The sequence below is a fragment of the Gobio gobio genome, assembly GCF_949357685.1.
Source record: "Gobio gobio genome assembly, chromosome: 16".
NCBI classification, from domain to species: Eukaryota; Metazoa; Chordata; class Actinopteri; order Cypriniformes; family Gobionidae; genus Gobio; species Gobio gobio.
In genome coordinates, this window is record NC_137109.1 from 45,656,739 (window position 1) to 45,674,996 (window position 18,258).

Sequence of the window (18,258 nt, forward strand, 5' to 3'; positions counted from 1 at the left end):
CCAAAAACTGATGCACCTCTTTATGGAAATAACATCACAACATTTATTTCCATCATGAGGTAATTTTTTGACATTGTCATCATATATATGTACTGCTATTATACTATGTAAATACTAATTTACATTAGTTGGAAAGTGTCACATGTCTGATCTTTTGTGTTTTTAGTTCTGCCCTCTGTGACCTCTCCTTTGTTTGACGTCAGATTGTGCGCCGTTATCTCTTTTATTTACATGAGTCGAGTCTATGCAATGGCGGACGTAGCTTTTAATCACTCTGCTAACAGCGCTTATCACATGTATACAGATACATGCACAGTTATCTCATTGTATTGCAGAACAGAGATTCAAAAATACAAACTAGTAAGGCAAGTGTGTAAAGCTATTACAGTCCACTTGGGCCCTGCCCCTGCCATGTGTTCAGGTACCTGTCACAGAGTCCAGTAAAGGAACTTGTAGAAGGGTTTCACTGAGCCCATGGCATCCCTCAGTGCATCAGTGCCGTGGATGGGACCCATGTGAAAATCAGGCAGCCAATCATAGCGTGGTTTTTTAAAACCGTGCTTGAGTGGATGCGATTGTTTTTTAAAACGGAGGAAAAACTGTGTGGACTAGGCCTAAGTCCTCTGTTTTCACCCAGTCTAGGGCTGAATCCGAAATTGGGGGTTTAGGGGGCGATTTCGGATTCAGCTTCGGTCTGTCCTCATAAACTTAAGTGTCTTTTGTTTATGGTTAAAATCCATTTCAGTTATCTTATTCATCATTGTGCTCTTCTTTCCACAACCAAACCGTTACAGAAGTATAGACCCTCCATAGTGAGTAAGATGGACTTTCCAGCAGTGCAGCTTCTCTGCCTTGACCAGGAGACGCTTTCCCTCGAAGCTCACACCTGTGCGTTCATCGACCTGTCGTGGCTCACCAACTTCCTAGACCGTTCACTGAGTGTTTTCTTCCACACAAGCCCCAACATGGAGACGAAGGCACGCCTATCCGGTGTGGGTCCTCGAGGGGATTTTGCGAGTTCATCGAGTGGGTGCTGGTGAGTTGTGATTAACCTTTCACAGTCAGCCTTGCCAAGGATAAACTTACCAGTCCCACTCCGACTCCAGTGCCACCAGAGACGAGCCATCATACTACCAGTGAGCGACCCGATGGGGGTTTTGCTAGAGCCCACTGCAGAGCGTGGAGACCGGCCTGCTGTGATGGACGAGCCCGAACCGAGGAAGAGGTCAGAAGGAACCATCGTCCCGGAGCCCATCCCACAACTTGACTCTGACCAGGTGCGTGAGCTGGCAACACGATCGTCGTGGAAGGAGTGATCATTGTGCTCGAGGGCTGGGAGGAGAGCCCCGCCCACAGCCCCACCACGGTGGATAGGATCGTGTTGGACTCTGGTAATTATAATGAACTGAAGGACATTTTTGAGGTGGCTTTTTTGGAGAGGTTATACCCAGTCCCCCTGTATCTCCAGCAGTCTTTGAATCCCCAGTGCCCCCTGTAGCTCCTGTGTTTCCTGTCTCTCCTGCACACCCCTGAATCTCCAGAATACCCGCCCAGCCTTCATCTCCTACCTCCTCAGTCAGCCAGTTCCTCAGCCTCACCTCCGCTGCTGTCCTTCAGCTCCTCTGCAGCTCCCATTGGTAGGAAGAACCTGCATAGTGTCATCAGGTCACCAGCTCCACTCAGCACAGAGGATCCCCTGTCTCCGCCTCCAGCCTCTGTGCCCATTGCTCAACCTCGGCCTGTCGACACATCAGCTCCACCCTGGCTCCTCCCTCCCTCAGCTCCACAGGAAACCATCCGCCATGTGGCTTCTCCGGGCTCCATCATTCCTCCGGCTTTGCCTCTGTCCTCTGGTTCACCGATTCCAACTCGGACGCTCGTCGCCGTGGCTCTGCCTCGGGTTCCTTGGCAATCGGTCTTTCGTGGGCTCATCAGCCGGTCAGCTCCACCATTGTCTCCACCATGGTCTCGGTCGTCCTATTCCAGCGAGTCGTCTACACCCTGGATCTTCCCGCCTTCGACTCCGCCCTGGGGCCTCATCCTGGCTGGTCTCTGGTCCAACATCTGGCTCCTCCTCTTCCTGACTTCTCCTTGCTCCTCCCACCATCTACTCCACCATGGACGTAGGCCCTGTCCCAAATGGCACACTTCATGTGCACTTTCGGTCTTGTGGATTTACAATGGCCGCTGCATGCTCGTGTCCATTAAGTTGACGAGGCCGCAGGGTGTCCCATTTGTCATTTTGGGTCTCAGAAGGGTGCTCGCGAGCGCCCCCTTTGCGGTCGATATGCGCCCTCGATGCGCACTTCTGCCGAGCCCGCACTAGTGTGAGCTACGCAGCGGACTTCTTCCTGCCAGTCAAAGCGGCATTATGTCGTGAAAGTGCGGACTCAGAGGAAGACCATGAGGGTTTAGGGTGCCATTTGGGACAGGGCCTAAGAATGCTTTGAACTGTTTCTTTTTGCCATCTTCACGTCCTCCTCCAGAGCTCCCTCCCTCCCTCCTCAGTTGGACTTTGTTTTGCAGTGTGAGGACACACCTTCCCGGGAGAGAGCGAACTGTCACATGTCTGACCTTTTGTGTTTTTAGTTCTGCCCTCTGTGACCTGTGAGTTTTCTCTGATTAGTTCATTAGTTTCCACCTGTTGTCATTAATTATCTTGCTTGTCTCTGTTCATTTAAGGTCTCTGTTTTCAACCAGTCTCTGTCTGTCCTCGTGCTAGTGTTTGGTTGCCCTTCTCCTGAATCTCCTTTATGATTAAAAGCTATTTCAGTTATCATCTTCATCATCATGTGCTTCTTGTCTACAACCAAACCGTTACAGAAAGTCTATTTGCCATTACATTGGATGATAATGTTTTAAATTGGCAATAAGCTTTGTTTATTTTAACCGGCCTGCACTCAATTTGCCCAGGTTCAAGTGACACAATGTAATTTACAGGACCTATTCAGTCTGCTAAATATAATTAACTGAGTAACAGGCTCGTAGGTAAAAATCACATTTCATGCTAAAATTTTGATGAGTAGCGACTACTTTATTTTCTATATGCAAACATTAAATGCGCTTTACCGGATTCAGTACATCTTGAACTTGTATTTTGTTGGATCTGGCATGTTTGACCAGGATGTTCTTATTCAGTATGTGTCTAGATGAAGTTTCGGCTGGTGTAGCATTATTTAATGACTTTTGATGAGATTCCTTTGCTCCATCCAGTCGTCATCAGCGAAAAATATCCTCTTTACCACTGCATTGTTTTCCCCGTTCTAGCTAGAACATGGCGGCTGCGCAAATAGATTTTTAAATGCCAGTTGGATTTTTATTATCTATTATCTTATTGTGGTATTGTAATTTCAATACAGAGGAAATACACCAAATTGAAATGCAGGACACTGCTTGAGTCTTGTGGGACACGGGACAAAGTTCCCAATTGCGGAACAGGTGTTCACCCAATACATGGTTGTTTAAGAAATCAAAAGCTACACTCCATCAATTAGGGTTAGAAGAACTGTTGCCAAACATATAACATGCTAGAAACATAATAATCACTGCAATAATGATCCAATCATTGACTCTCAAGCATTTGCCTATTTAAATCCAAACTTTTCTTTGGCCGGGCAGTGAATATAAACTGAATTCAGACCTTTGTTGTTGTAAACGTCCAGGTAGTTTGGAGCAGAAAAGATGGTGATGAGAGAGGGGAAACCTGTGGTCTGACTCTTCCTGTACATACGGTAACTAAAAGAGCAAGAAAAAGACAGAATGACCTTCAGAAACATGATTAGAATTACACTGGGATGTTTTCATAAACATCAATAATAAAGTACATATTTGTGATAAAACTCTGTCCTACAGCAAGTATTTGAAGCCTAATGGTTAAATTTTTTTTCTCAAAGCATAGTCTCATAGTCTCAGATCATAATTGTTTTGAAGCCTTTATTGTTTAGCCTTATTAGTTTGGCCTTTACTGAGCGAAGGCATGCAATTAAATTCATTAAAGATAATTAAACATTAGAATGCATATCATTATTATTAGACGGTGTCAAATGAACTACTCAATGGGCATGCCATCGACTGTTGCACTGAGTATTGTAGATTGTAGTGGAGTATTGTAGTGCATTACTGACTACTGTTTAGTTAACTGCAGGGAATAGTTTACTATTGTGGAGTATTGCAGGGTATCTTTGCACACTCTCTGCATTATGCCTGAGACAATGACTGATAAAAGGGGGCCTGGGCTTAGGTGAATGTGTGTGCATTGATGGCATTTCAGATCAATGAACACTACTGCACTGTAATGTATGTGGATTATGGAGAATCAATGTCTCTCTGCGTTTGTCGGTCTGGCGAATCTGTACACTGATCGTCCATCCACACAAACTCAATCCAGACTGTCAATATACACATACTGTGCGTGTTTTTAGGGTTTCTATATCCGTAGGAGGTGAGGAAGAGAGAAAAGCAGGTCATATAAAAAAAAGGCAGGAAGTCATAGGTGGCGATGCGTGTTGTTTTCTCACCCTGCGTCCTGCGCCTCATGTGCCCTGATGACCGACAGTAGGTTGTTGGTCTGTAAAAACTCGCACACAGCAGGATAGCTGTACAAAATGATAAAACAGACAAAATGAGACATGGTTAACAATATTTACAGTCATTGATAAAACACTGATAAAACTTAAACATAGCATTAGCATATTATAGTAAAATGACTCTAGTAAATAGTTTGTTTTTGAACCATACTATATAAAATATACAGTAAATTGTAGTATATTGTAGTCTTTACTGCACTACACTTTGTTAATTTATACGACAGCATACTGTAGTATAAATGAACCACAGTTTTACTACAAATAAAACAACAAAAAAACATGGTTATTGTAACCACAAAATTAACCATAGTTTAAGCATTTGTGGTAAAACTGTGGTTATATAAATGGTAAGCAATTAGCCAAAAAAACATGGTTAGCCTACTACACTTTTACTATAATAAAACCATGGGTAATTTTCGTAAGGGTTAGCACAAAAACATTTTCTATACATGGTTCATGGAACATTTAGTCAAAACCAAGAAAAGAAAATACTGTAAACCATTTAAAAACTGGACATTTTCATAACTTGATGGGCCCATTAGCAAAACGTTCTTAGAACTTATTTTGTTAGCTAAATACCTGCTTAGCCGGGCTGAGAGACCAGCTAAAACCAGCTAAAATCAACTCTAGACTGTTTTATTCCCCAAAAAATGTTATCACTCTGAGATGCTTAGGAGAAGTGTCAAAAACCATCGAGAGTGGATTTTAACCCATCGCTAGCATTTGTATTATTGTCTTACCCCTATGAGCCACCAGGGGGTAGCAGTGGTGTAAATGTGCAGCTTACAGTGAAAGCTCACCATCATTTATTGCTCAAAATATCAGAAGGGTCTAAAATGTGGTCCTAGTAAAGAAATGAACGCTCAGATGTTGTGTTGTATGATCCTATATTGAAAACTAGTATGTTATTTGTTATTCTAACTTAGCAGCCTAGTAGTCTTGTCTATGTTTTTCTATACTGGTATATGTTGAAAATGACAGGCCTTAAGCGCAGCACACTGACACACCAGCCTTCTATTGTGTTTCATTGCTTTCAAAATGTTTCATAAGAAGTGAAAACAGCGACTAGATTGTTGGTAATAACATTCACACCTGAGGCTCTCATTCACAGGCTGCGCAACGCAGTGGCGGCTACTGGTCTGTCAGAGAGGGGAAGCTCATTTTCGGCCTACATCATAAAATTGTCTATTTATTTAAAAGTAAATTCTGCCCTACGTTCCTTTTCAAGAAAATGGTCAGTGACCCTGTCGTACCAACTAGGAGTCTTTTCAAGTGACTTGAGTGTCCTCTCAAGAGGCATGGCCAGCAGTACATTTTATTTGTCACAGCACTTCCAGTCAGCCAGCTAACTTTGTTATACCAGGAGAGCTGAAAAGACCTGTTATTTTTCCCTATCTTCTGCACTAAATCAATCTTAGGTGTTGATCTGCTGTTTAATTCTAAGTTTTTCCTCGTAAGGAACACTTTTAAATGGCTTCGCCAAAATCAGGTCGACAATATTAGCACCGTCTGCCATCGTGCGCAGTTTCACCCACAACGCCAGCCTAGCCTACTAACGTTATATGAATGAATGAATGAATGAATGAATGAATGAATGAATGAATGAATGAAGGAGTGAATAATTGAAGTGAATAAAAGAAGTGTATAATTGTGTGAAATGTATGATGAAAATCAAGCAATTTCGCCAAGCAAATATCAAAGAAATAGGTTGCAGCAGTTTTTATTTCGACTGAACTTGAGAAATCAGCGATGGGACTGAGCGCGAATAGCTTCAGTGATTCCTTATAGTACAGAATCGCTGTCAGTCAAAAGGAGATGCAGTCTTTCGACAGACCCTCCAATCATCACGCAGAAGCTCGGAGTCCGGGCCAGCCCACTCCCCATTCACCCCCAGAGACGCTGAGCGTCCGTGGGCGGGACATAATCGCAGCGTTTATCCAATGACCGTCTAGTTTCGAAGCGCTGAAAAAAACCGTTCAAAGCAGCCCCATTGAAGTCAATGGACGCTGGGCTTCAATAGGGAAATGCACTGTGACGCTGCGGGAATGTATGAGAAGGAAATCGAGTCAGCCGACCTGCTATATGTAACTGATTCTGAACGAACTCGTCTTTGAGATGAACGTTTTCTAACGCATTTTTAGTCAATAAAATGTTAATACAATAGTACATATTTGACCATTAATTTTGTGACATTATAAGGGAAGCCGAGCTTCCCTTGCAGTCTTAAAGAAATCGCCACTGGCGCAACGTTAGCTGTGGTTTATACACATTAGCTTAGCTAGCATTAGCTATCCTATTGTTTTCTCTCTCTCCACAGATTTTCTATTTGCTCGTTCCAGGTTTGCTATGATTTTATGATTTTGTTGGGCAACATAAATTTGATAAAATATATTGTACTGTGATTTATACCTCTGACTGTATAATGAAAATAATAATAATTATTATTATCATCATCATCATCATCATTAAAAATAAAGAAAATAAGAAATATATTACGATTGTAATAATACTTGGGTATGATTATTTAATAATAATTATATATTTTTCAGTGCAACAGTAAAATTACAATACTATATATTACTATAATACTATATTTATGTCTTAATTTCTTAATGTTCAAACCACCAAATGTTTATTTTGGTGTACATTTGAAATGATTCTCCTTTGTTGGCTATCGCTTCTCGTGAAATGTGAAATGCTTCACTTAAAATTTGCAGCGTATATATTTATTTAATTAAATCGCAGCCTTTGCAATTTGATAATCGCACATCGAAAGTCGTATTGTGCTTTTGATTTTATTTTGATAAATGGTTCAGCCCTATTTTCTATCCTTTCTCCTTTTCCTGTTCCATCATTTCTGTCTTTCTCTCAGGTTCTCACTGTATCTTCATATCTCAGCGGATCTGGCAGTAGTAGCCAGTTGTCATGGTAACGGCAGAGCGCAGATTCCCGTGGGATTGTGGGGATTCTATGTTGTGCTGAGGCTGGTCACTGTTTGGACTGCTTTACAATTCCAATTAAACTCGCGCAGCACTTCAGACGCTGGACTTTCATCTACACCCTTATTTCACTGTACAAACGGTCCTCGAGGAGCATTTTTTTGCTCCGCGGTTGCTCTTTCGTGACTCAGGAGACTTAAAGTGTCAACTCGGTCTCAGATGTTTCTCCTAAAATTCCTCTGGAAATATAAAGAGACATAAATGATACATTTGTTGATATACAGTAATGGTTCTCAAACATTTTTGGTCACGCCACCTTTAAACCTTAAAAAAATGCAGTTCTTCTGCTAAATGTAGCAGCTCAGATCATTTGGTCTTGGAAGAATTTATATGGAGATCTGACTTTTGTTTGTGTACTTTCGGTATCTTGTTAAATCTGAGCACAGTCTAAGACACATTGTTGAGCTCTCTAGGGCAGCCACATATGAAGTTATTGGTTATGAGAAGCAGGAGAAGTCTAGGAGAAATCATTGAGATACTAAAGAGATCTTCTATGTACGCTTCTTCCCCTTCCTACTGTCATCTTTATGATTTCTGCACCTCCTCTATCACTTCTCCATGAAGAATGTTGTATGGTTTACCTGTAAAAGTAGGAGCATCCACGGACAGAGTTGTGGGTGAAGTAATCTTGGCTTTTTTCATTGCCGAAGTCCTCCAGCGGGTCGGACCACAGCAGATCACACATGGGGCCAAATGCTGGGGGTTCCTTGAACCTGTCCAACTGAGAGACGAACAGAGAGAGAGAGAGAGAGAGAGAGAGAGAGAGAGAGAGAGAGAGAGAGAGAGAGAGTGGTCGGCCTAGTGTCAACATACTAAATGAAATATTCTTAAATATGCAAATAATATTAATAAATGAACAATATTATTAATATTTAACAATTACACTGTTATTACTACTCTTTTACTCCAATTGCATAGTTATTTCGCTTTTTTGTGTTGGCAATACAAATATAATATTCTTTGTCATACAAATAAAGCACACTAAATTGAAAAAGGCAGGGAATAATCATTTTTAAAAACGTGTGCTGTATTTGTGCACAGCCATTGCTAAAGAAAATACACCAGAAGCATAAGGGGAGATTTAAAGACGATCCGTCAAACTTCTGTTAGAGCTCAGTCTTAAAGGCCCACTGAAGTGCCTTGAAACGCATAGTGTTATTCAATGTGTTGACGTAATTTCCACTGAAACAGGAAGACAGGGCAGGACATATCAAACAGCTCCTCCTCTTTTTTTAAAACAGCCAATAACGTTTAGTTTTATAACAGCTCAGCCAGAGCCATTGAGCTCGTCAAAGCTGCAGTTTCCTCCTAATCTCCTCCATATCGTTTCAAAATTCAGAATTCAAATAGGTCTGATACGTTTTGTGGTCTCCGGCAACTTGTGCAAATGATCCATCGTGTCTCTGAACAGGAGCAGACTGTGTGCATGCTGTGGGCGGCGGCTCCTGTGACACTAATGTGAATATTGATGAGAATATTGCTTGAGGATAAATTATATTTACACCAAAAAATCTTATTTTTTTCAGACAAACAACTGTTAGTGTTTCTCTGTTAAGATTAAGGAGCTTTACACACAACCTTATCAGAGCTAAATAGGCCTATTTGGTGACCTGTAATCAAGCGGCAACCTCCCGCAGTTTGTCTTGAAGCCAATACGGAAGTCAGATAAACTGCAATTCATCGACTGACCACTAGAGACAGGCTCCAGAAGGGAGTAGAATCTCATTGAGCCCCATGTTAAAATGCCCAACTTAACAGCAGAATAAAACATGTTTACAGTCTGGTACAAAATGTGGTTTTGGTCTATACGGCTAATTTTGCCCTTCATGACAACTGTGAGGGGGGTGAATTTTTTTATAGCTCATTCGTTTACATTATATAAAGCCTTAAAGTTCTGCATAATTAAGGGCGTGGCCACTTTGAGTGACAGGTGGATAGTCGTTTGTCTGCTGTCTGTTAGTCATTGCGTCACCTCAGCTCCACCCACGTTCCGCCTCTTTGCCTATTTTCTGTTATCCGGGAGTGACGCGCGATAACACGCTGCCAAGATGGCGACGGCCAGCTCGTCCCTACTTTACGCTTCAAAACTGCTCATCAGAATCCAATGGGTGACGTCACGGACACTACGTCCATATTTTTTACAGTCTATGCCTGTATTGATTTGGGTGTGTACAGTGCTCATTTACATATTAGTATTGCATATCATCAGCTCATTGGTTCTCAAATCAGACATGTCCGAAATAAACAGTTCTCGGTTCAGTGTACTGGTGATCCGAAAACCGTTGCAACCGATTCTTTACTCGAGATTGTCGAGAACGAACAAAATTGAGATTCAAAAGGAGTCGCTTGGGTAACACTTTATTTTGAAAGTCCACTTTAGACATTCTACTAACTATAAGTAACTTTGCAAATACATGTCAACTAACTGTCATTAGAGTATTTGTAGACTGTCTGATTAATATTTACTAAAACTTTATTTTGTTGGTCCCCCAACAGACATTCTACTGACTATAAGTAACTTGGCAACTACAATTCAACTTATTGTACTAACCCGAACCCTAACACCTAACCATAACCTACCAGTCTACTGACAGTCTAATACTCTAATGACAGTTAGTTGACATGTAGTTGCAAAGTTACTTATAGTTAGTAGAATGTTTAAAGTGGACTATCAAAATAAAGTGTAACCGTCACTTGCTGCGCTCTCGCTGTAGTTTGATTACGTAATTTTTATCTTTATATCACCTTGTTTAGAAATTAAATAATCTGTTCCTGAAAATACCATGGATTATTTATGAAGCAAATAAATGTTTAGTTTGATAGTTTTCAAACAATTCATTGTTTCCAATCTATACAAATAAGTAACATGCAAGCACAACTGCACATTTTTTAATGTAATGCTTTTTAGACAACATTAATATAGAAAAATATATTTGTAGAACCATTTCTGAAAATTAGATAGTTTGATCTGTGTACTAAATATTTATGTTCATGTAGTTTCTTGTATGTACAGCATATATTTTGTATGCTATTAATATGTATTTGGAAAAGCACAATAAGCATTTTGTATTCCTCATTATGGTTTTTCCTTACAGTTAATGCTAAAAATACTTGCAAGGATAAATGTTAAGAGGAATATGGAGCAAACTATTATCTGATGTGTAGGCTTATTCTGCTAAGACTCCCTGTTGCTAAGGGAGACAGGTTGTAACCTAAAAAGTCAAAGGGCATGAACCATGTATACGTAGATGCCTTATTAGCGACTGTTTCTATGGGCCGCTATACGTTAGCCGTCCGCCATTATCGAACGGTCAAAGCCGGTCGTGAACGCACTTTGTGAACATTCAAATGTTGCCTGTGCCTCTGCAACCGTAGTTATAAGCATGCATGTATGAAATGAATATCTATATATCAGTAGACTGAAGCAGATGATTTTATAGGATTTAGTTTATCATTATTGGTATATTGGATAAAGATCTTAACATTTTCTTAATATCGTTAATATTATTCATCATTAGAGAACCCATTCAGACACATTGCTCAGCTTGAAAGCAGTGAACTCATTATAAACAAGTTAATTGGAAAGAAATCATAAACCATCAACCAATCAGCCATGAAAATAAATAAATTATAAAAATAATAACAAATTAGCTAGTAATGTGTTTAATAAACATCAATATAGTCCATTTATTCAAATCATATTTTAAGAAATCATCATAGGTATTATCTGAAAGCTGTTTTGTAATCGTTTTATAAAAAAGCTTTATACAATTATCAACATCACATAACTGAATTTAAACAATTTTTAAGAACAGGGAAAATGATAAATTAGGAGTCAAAATTATAAATTGTTATACATTTATTTAAAATATGATTAACGTTATATAAAATATTCTAGACACATTATTAATCTACATTATTTGAATGCATATAGCTTATCGATCCAACAGTTAACATTTACAACACTGCGTGTGAGCTGTGTAAAAATCGGGCATTTTGCATTCGTCTGAACAACGGCAGCAGACTCGCTGAATGAAACTCACTTTCACTTTCAGACAGAAGGGCGTGCGTATGGAACAGCAGAAATATGTTGGTTTCTCTTTTTAACTACTCTTAAATTTAGTTTAATTTAAGCACTTTCAAAGGCCAATGTTTGTTTTCACATACATTTTCCAGTCCTTGAATTCTGGAAATTGAAATTCAAGAACCGTGAAGCCTGTTATTAACTAACAAATGTTACGTGTTTTTGTGTAGATCCAAACATTATAATCGCTAAACTAACACAGAACATGAAGAATGTGACATTAAAAAGTAACCATAGTTAAAAACCTGTAATATTGAGTTAATACATAGACTATAAAAACACAAACCAACACATTCTCACCTGAGAAAGGTCCCATGGCATGTTTAAAGGTCCCATGGCATGAACATTTTAATTTAACATTAATATGAGTTCCCCTAGCCTGTATATGGTCCCCAAGTGGCTAGACATTTTCATAGGTGTAAACCGAGTTCTGGGTGTCCTGCTCTGCCTTTGAGAAAATGAGAGTTCAGACGAGCCGATCTGGAATCTTCCCTGTATGTCGTCATAGGGGGAACGATTACCTCCCCTTCCTCTGCTTTGCCCGCCCAGAGAATTTGGAGAAAATGGATTCTGTTTATTTTACTCGCAATGTCAGCACAGGCTTTTACCATATGGATTCGACAGCACCGCCACAAACAGTGAGTAACAGTGTTCATTAATGCCTGATCTGTGATCAGTGATTTCTGATGTGTAGCTAATCATTCAATTTCACACAGACTTTCTTTCTAAATCGTTTATGCATCCGTGAATCAAGCCAGTGACTAAACGATCAACGTCACATCGTTTCTCTTAGTAGCATGAAACAAAACTGTTATTTAAATTGTGATTAGATGCTAGATTAACGATCAAAGAACACTCTCTTTATAATCTTCCGATCTGTCAATCACACGTGGCGAGTGTATCTGCACACTTGTCCAAACTGCCGATATAAAGAATGACGCTGTTATCCTGCACAAGGAGGCTCTTACTGTATTCATGTCAATGTGTGTTTGCTGTTAGTTGTGGTGAAAGCATTTTGTGAGAGAAAACGCGTTGCAATTACGAGATCACTGCATTCACACGATCAACAGACTGCATGTGTACTCAATGCTCGTCACTGCAGCCTTTCATGTGATGGGAAAAGATCTAAAAATAAAGCTCGACAGCTGTAATGGTAAAAAACGTAGTAAAAGTATTCGAGAGGGGTTCCACATGTTACAAAGTTCGTAGAAATAAGGAGGAAGACGACAGGGTTGGCGTGACTGGGACTTGCGTTTATTCAGAACTCTCAAATACAAACTAAATAAACTCACAGCGCTCTCAACAACTCAGCACAATATCACTTTTCTCAGCTATCTTCCTCCAGCTCTCGTCTTTCTGGTCTACAAGTGCCCAGTCTGTCTCTCTCTCTGGCAGAGCCTGCAAACCTCGCTAAACCACGCCCCCTCCGCCACATAATCTAATACTGATTTCAAATGCAAAGATGTCAGCCAATCACAACAGTGGGCGTTTTCACTGCAGTCTCACATCAGACACGCCCCTTGAAACAGAGCATTCAAGCCAGAGGGCTAATATCAGAATAGAAAAATGCCTTTTATTTCTAAATTATGACATTTTATGATGTAAAAATCATACTAACAATATAAGTACACCTCAGGAAACATTATAAAATAATAATAAAAAATCCACGCCATGGGACCTTTAAATCGCGCTGGGCTTTACAGAGGCTGCGCAGTGTTTTTTTAATGCGAGTGATGATTGACAGCATCTGAAGTGTTGACGTGTGTTGACCGTTCTAAAATGGTGGTGCGTCGATGTGCCTGGAGCGGTCGAATGAGGCATCTACGTATACATATCTATGGCATGAACTACCCCATGATCTATTTCCAGTATGTTTTATATTATCACACTTTCCGATCTTCAACAAAACTAGTGTTAATTTTGACAGCAAATTGTGATTTAGTTTTAGTCATAGTCTTTTGACTAAAATGCCATTTAGTTTTAGTCATATTTTAGTCACCTGAATTGTTTTTAGTTTTAGTCTAGTTTTAGTTGACTAAATATCATAAGATTTTAGTTGACTAAATCTACAGTAGATTTAGTATCCTAAAATCTAATGAGTTTAGTTAAATTGTAATACATTAAGCATTTAAGCATTACATAACCGACTGTCAATTGAACTGACATTTTGACATCATTTTGTTTTTGACATAAAAAATAAACGAAAGAGAGCTCAATTCACTTTTTTGTCTGTTTTTTAAAAACAGCTATATAGTTTTTATAACTTTGTATTTCTGTTTTAGTCAGTAGGCCATATCAGGTTAAGCTAAAGCTTCAAATAAGTTTGTTTATTTCTTTTTATTTTTAACATTTATTTAATTTCAAGTAATGAAGATTTTTTTTAATGGTTTTAGTTAACTATTATAACCCTGATACTTTATTGAATATGTGTCAAATACTGGTCTTTCCTCCTGACTATAAATTAAAAGGGAATGAAATTAAATACAGTTTATTGTGTAACCAAAAATGAATATATAATCCGTGACTTTTAATTATAAATAAGCTGGAAATACACCGGGACTCTTATTTTGAAATGTCTGCGCCTTACTATTGCAGTTGCAGGAGCTCATTCAAGTTCAAATGAGACAGATAAAATATGCATTGTTACAACCGTCTAAAACACATTACTATATAAACATCGTAAAGTAAACATTGTCATTGTTCATCAGCATTAGTTCATAAACAATTGCATGGCACAAATGTGCGCTATTCATTGATTGTGAGCCGCTCTGATGCGTGAGCCTGTAGAAGCGCAACAGCGCCGTGTTTTCCAGCGGTTAGATCAGTTCAAATCAAATGTGCGCATCTGTTACACAGGACATCAGTTCTGACTAGATCTCTTCCCTAATCGTCCCTCCCTAACATTTTCGTCTCGTTTTTATTTGTTGACGAAAATGACAGTTGATTTTCATCATAGTTTTTGTCATCCAACACTAGTTTTTATTTAGTTATCGTCTCGTTTTCGTCAGTGAAAAAAGGTTGTTGACGAAAATGATGACGAAAATTATTCGTCAACGAAATTAACACTGAACAAAACTTGACTATCGTGCTTTTCGTTCTCTTGAAAAATGGCACACATGCTCAGTATCATCAGTAGAAATAAACAGTTCTCGGTTCAGTGAACTGGTGACCCGAAAACCATTGCAACCGATTCTTGACTTGAGAACGAGAGCTGTGACAGGCCGTGTACGTTTGTTCGTGGACGCTGCACGCATGCTCAGTATATCAGCTGCTCTGCTGCTCGTGCTAATCCTCATCAGTTCTCTCTTAACAGTAGGTTAGTGTACTGTTGGAGTAACTGAATAACTCCAGGATGTTGGTTTATTTCCAGTCAGATGGAGAGTCAGACACATCAAAAAGTTACATATAGACAACAACAAAATTCTGGCAGGTGAAAATGCTGAGTGGCTAGTACCTTTGGAAAACCACTAGCCACAGTGGCTGGTTAGCGAAAAAGTTAATGTCAAGCCCTGAGTGTGTGTGTGTGTGTGTGTGTGTATATATATATAAAGTGCAGCAGTCCTCCTCACCCTCTTGATGTCGTCTAACGTGTGGATTTCTGGAGACAGGCCGCCATGAACACACAAAAACTGCTGATTCATCAGTGCAGCCAGAGGCAGACAGTCGAACGCATCCATGCACGCATCGTACACCTGCTCCGAGTATTTGATTTTACCTGAAAGAAAGAGAGACAGAGATCACACACCTGCACGGAGCATCTGATTTCACCCGGGAGACAGACAGTGAGAGATAAACAAAGACAGTGCAGGAGAGATACAGATGGAAGAGTATGAACATCTCAGAAATGAAGTGAGCTTCTTCTGAAGGGTTTATTTTCTCTGTATGGATCTAATTTGTACATTAGGCTCCTGCATTCATTTACACTTTCAGAGGACACTAAAGGAGAGATGTGTGTGTATGTGTGAGTGAGAGAGACAGTCTGTGCCGTGTCAATCTCACTGCTCCAAATCTACCAATCTGTTCAGCCATATCACTGCATCACTCTGTATTATCTCTCCATCTTTCCCTCTATCCTTCTTCTTTTCACACACAAATACTGTCTCGCTAATAACATCAATCAATATGTAAAGTTTCGGCTATGTTGTAGTGTAGTGGTATAAGAATGAAATGTGCTGTGTCGAGTATCAATACTGAGTGTGTATATTAACTTCTTGAGTGTGCGTCACGATGAGTGCATTTTTAATTTAGTTATGCGCTGGAGGCAAATTAGCAGAAAAATTACCCCACAAAACCTTTTTTAACATTTCTTACAAGAAAAAAACATTTAATTTACATTTAATTAAAATATAATATAAACACACATGTATATATATGTATTTTTATTATATTTATATATATATACATATATATTATTATTATTTATTTATTTTCATAGAGTTGGAGCGTATTAAATGTTTAATTATTTTATTACATTCATTTAATATATATGGATCATCATAATAATAATAAAAAAATATACATTTATTTATTATATATTACATTTTTTCAAATAAGTTGAAGCATCTTCAAATGTAATTTATATTTATTATTATTTATTAATATTTACTCACTTAAAACTATTTTAAATACATTTATAAAATAAATAAAATATAATTATAATAATAACAAAAAACAAGATATTTATATAAAATATATTCACACACACACACACACACACACACACACACACACACACACACACACACACACACACACACACACACACACACACACACACACACACACACACACACACACACACACACACACACACACACACACACACACACACACACACACACACACACACACACACACACACATATATATATAAGTATATAATATCAGAATATATATAAATATCAGATTTCAGACTTACAGTACAGAGAAAGATTATTATCGAATAATGACCTAACTTTCATTCACAAACATAATAATCATTTTTATTTACCTATTTATTTATTACATAATTTATTCATATAATAATAACAATAACAATCATATTTATTATTCATATTATTCAACTAATTTTAGGTGTATGGTGTGTCCCCATTTAAATAGCACAATAAACATTTGTGTATACGTTTGAGTGTGTGTGTGTCCTGGTAAACCCTACATTAGGGCAGTATATGAAATCCTTGTCCTTGTGGGGAATAAACGCTTACAAATCATACAAAATTATGTTTTTTGAAAATGTAAAAATGCAGAACGTTTTCTGTGATGGGTAGGTTTAGGGGTCAGGTTAGTGTAAGGGGATAGAATATACAGTTTGTACAGTATAAAAATCATCATGGAAAGTCCCCATAAAACATGAAAACGTGTGTGTGTGTGTGTGTATGTATGTATGTATGTGTTCTGTCAGTCAGCAGATGGTAAAGGAGGGCACTCACTCCTCCTCACTCCCCTCATCAGGGAAATCACACTCACAGGCTCCCTGGGCCCAACATTAACAGGCAAATTAATTTTCTGCTAATCATACTCCCTCTTTCTCTCTCTGCATCTCTCTTTCTGTCTGACAAGAGACTGCTCCATAAAAAGACCTCCATCAGAGGAGATGAGAGGTGAACCGGTGTGTTTATAGAAAATGTATAGTCTTAAACTTTAATGTAAGTATAGAGACAATGGAACTGAAAAGACGAGGAAGAGTTTTTCTCATGTCAGTACTCACATTCTTGTTTGAAAGTGAAATATTCAGTCAAATGTCTACATTCATGGTTTCCCCGCAGTAGAAACAGCGTCTTTGGGTAGAGGATTTTCAGAGACCAGAGGTAAAGGACACACTGAAGGAGAGAATATAGATAGAAATAAAGATGTTTTCACAAACCACATCAAGATATCTGGACAAAGATGGTGTGTACTACAAATTAGGGTCACTAAGCAAGGTGAAAAAGAACCCTAGGGCACACTTACCTCAATACTGAAGTACCCTCGGTCCACATAGTCCCCTAGAAACAGGTACCTCGTTGTCGCAGGAGACCCGCCAACCTCAAATAACTTCATCAGGTCAAAGAACTGCCCGTGGATATCACCACACACTGCAAAAACACAAAAAAGATGGGCATTAGCTGAAGGAAACACTAGTGCTTGCAAAACAATGAAATAATTATAATAGTGAAAACTAATTTGATTTGAAAAGTTGTAAATATGAATATAGAAAGAGAGGAATTGAAAAACCCGGATGCCACCCAGTTGTTTGAAAAAGACCAATCACAATTCATTATTTAGTACAGTTAGTTATCAGTCTAAATCAAACAACGTCATCTTCAAGGGATATTTCACCCAAAGATGAAAATTCTGTCCCATAAGACTTTTGTTCATCTTCGGAACACAAATGAAGAACTTTTTGATGAAATTTGACCGATTTCTGTCCCTCCATAGACAGCTACACAACTAAATAGATATATAAAGAGATCTTAAAACTAATCCACATGAATTGAGTGGTTTAGTCCAAATATTTTGAAGAGACTCGATCGCTTTATATGATGAACATATTGAATTTAGGATTGTATTCACATTTAAACATTGATCAGCAAACATAAACTGAAGCTCA

The 18,258-nt window shown here is 38.8% G+C and overlaps 1 protein-coding gene across 8 annotated transcripts in view; it reads right to left on the reverse strand.

Moving 5' to 3' along the window:
• ppp3cb (protein phosphatase 3, catalytic subunit, beta isozyme) overlaps positions 1-18,258 on the reverse strand; it is a 69,027-nt gene that overhangs the window by 10,928 nt on the left and 39,841 nt on the right. For all 8 annotated transcript variants that reach the window (XM_079838238.1, XM_079838236.1, XM_079838239.1 and 5 more), the window contains exons 3-8: positions 17,619-17,743; positions 17,377-17,488; positions 15,239-15,384; positions 8,167-8,306; positions 4,518-4,595; positions 3,641-3,735 (exon numbers count right to left, since the gene is read on the reverse strand). In XM_079838238.1, coding sequence (XP_079694364.1) covers positions 3,641-3,735; positions 4,518-4,595; positions 8,167-8,306; positions 15,239-15,384; positions 17,377-17,488; positions 17,619-17,743 — 696 coding nt within the window. The remainder of the gene's footprint in view (positions 1-3,640; positions 3,736-4,517; positions 4,596-8,166; positions 8,307-15,238; positions 15,385-17,376; positions 17,489-17,618; positions 17,744-18,258) is intronic.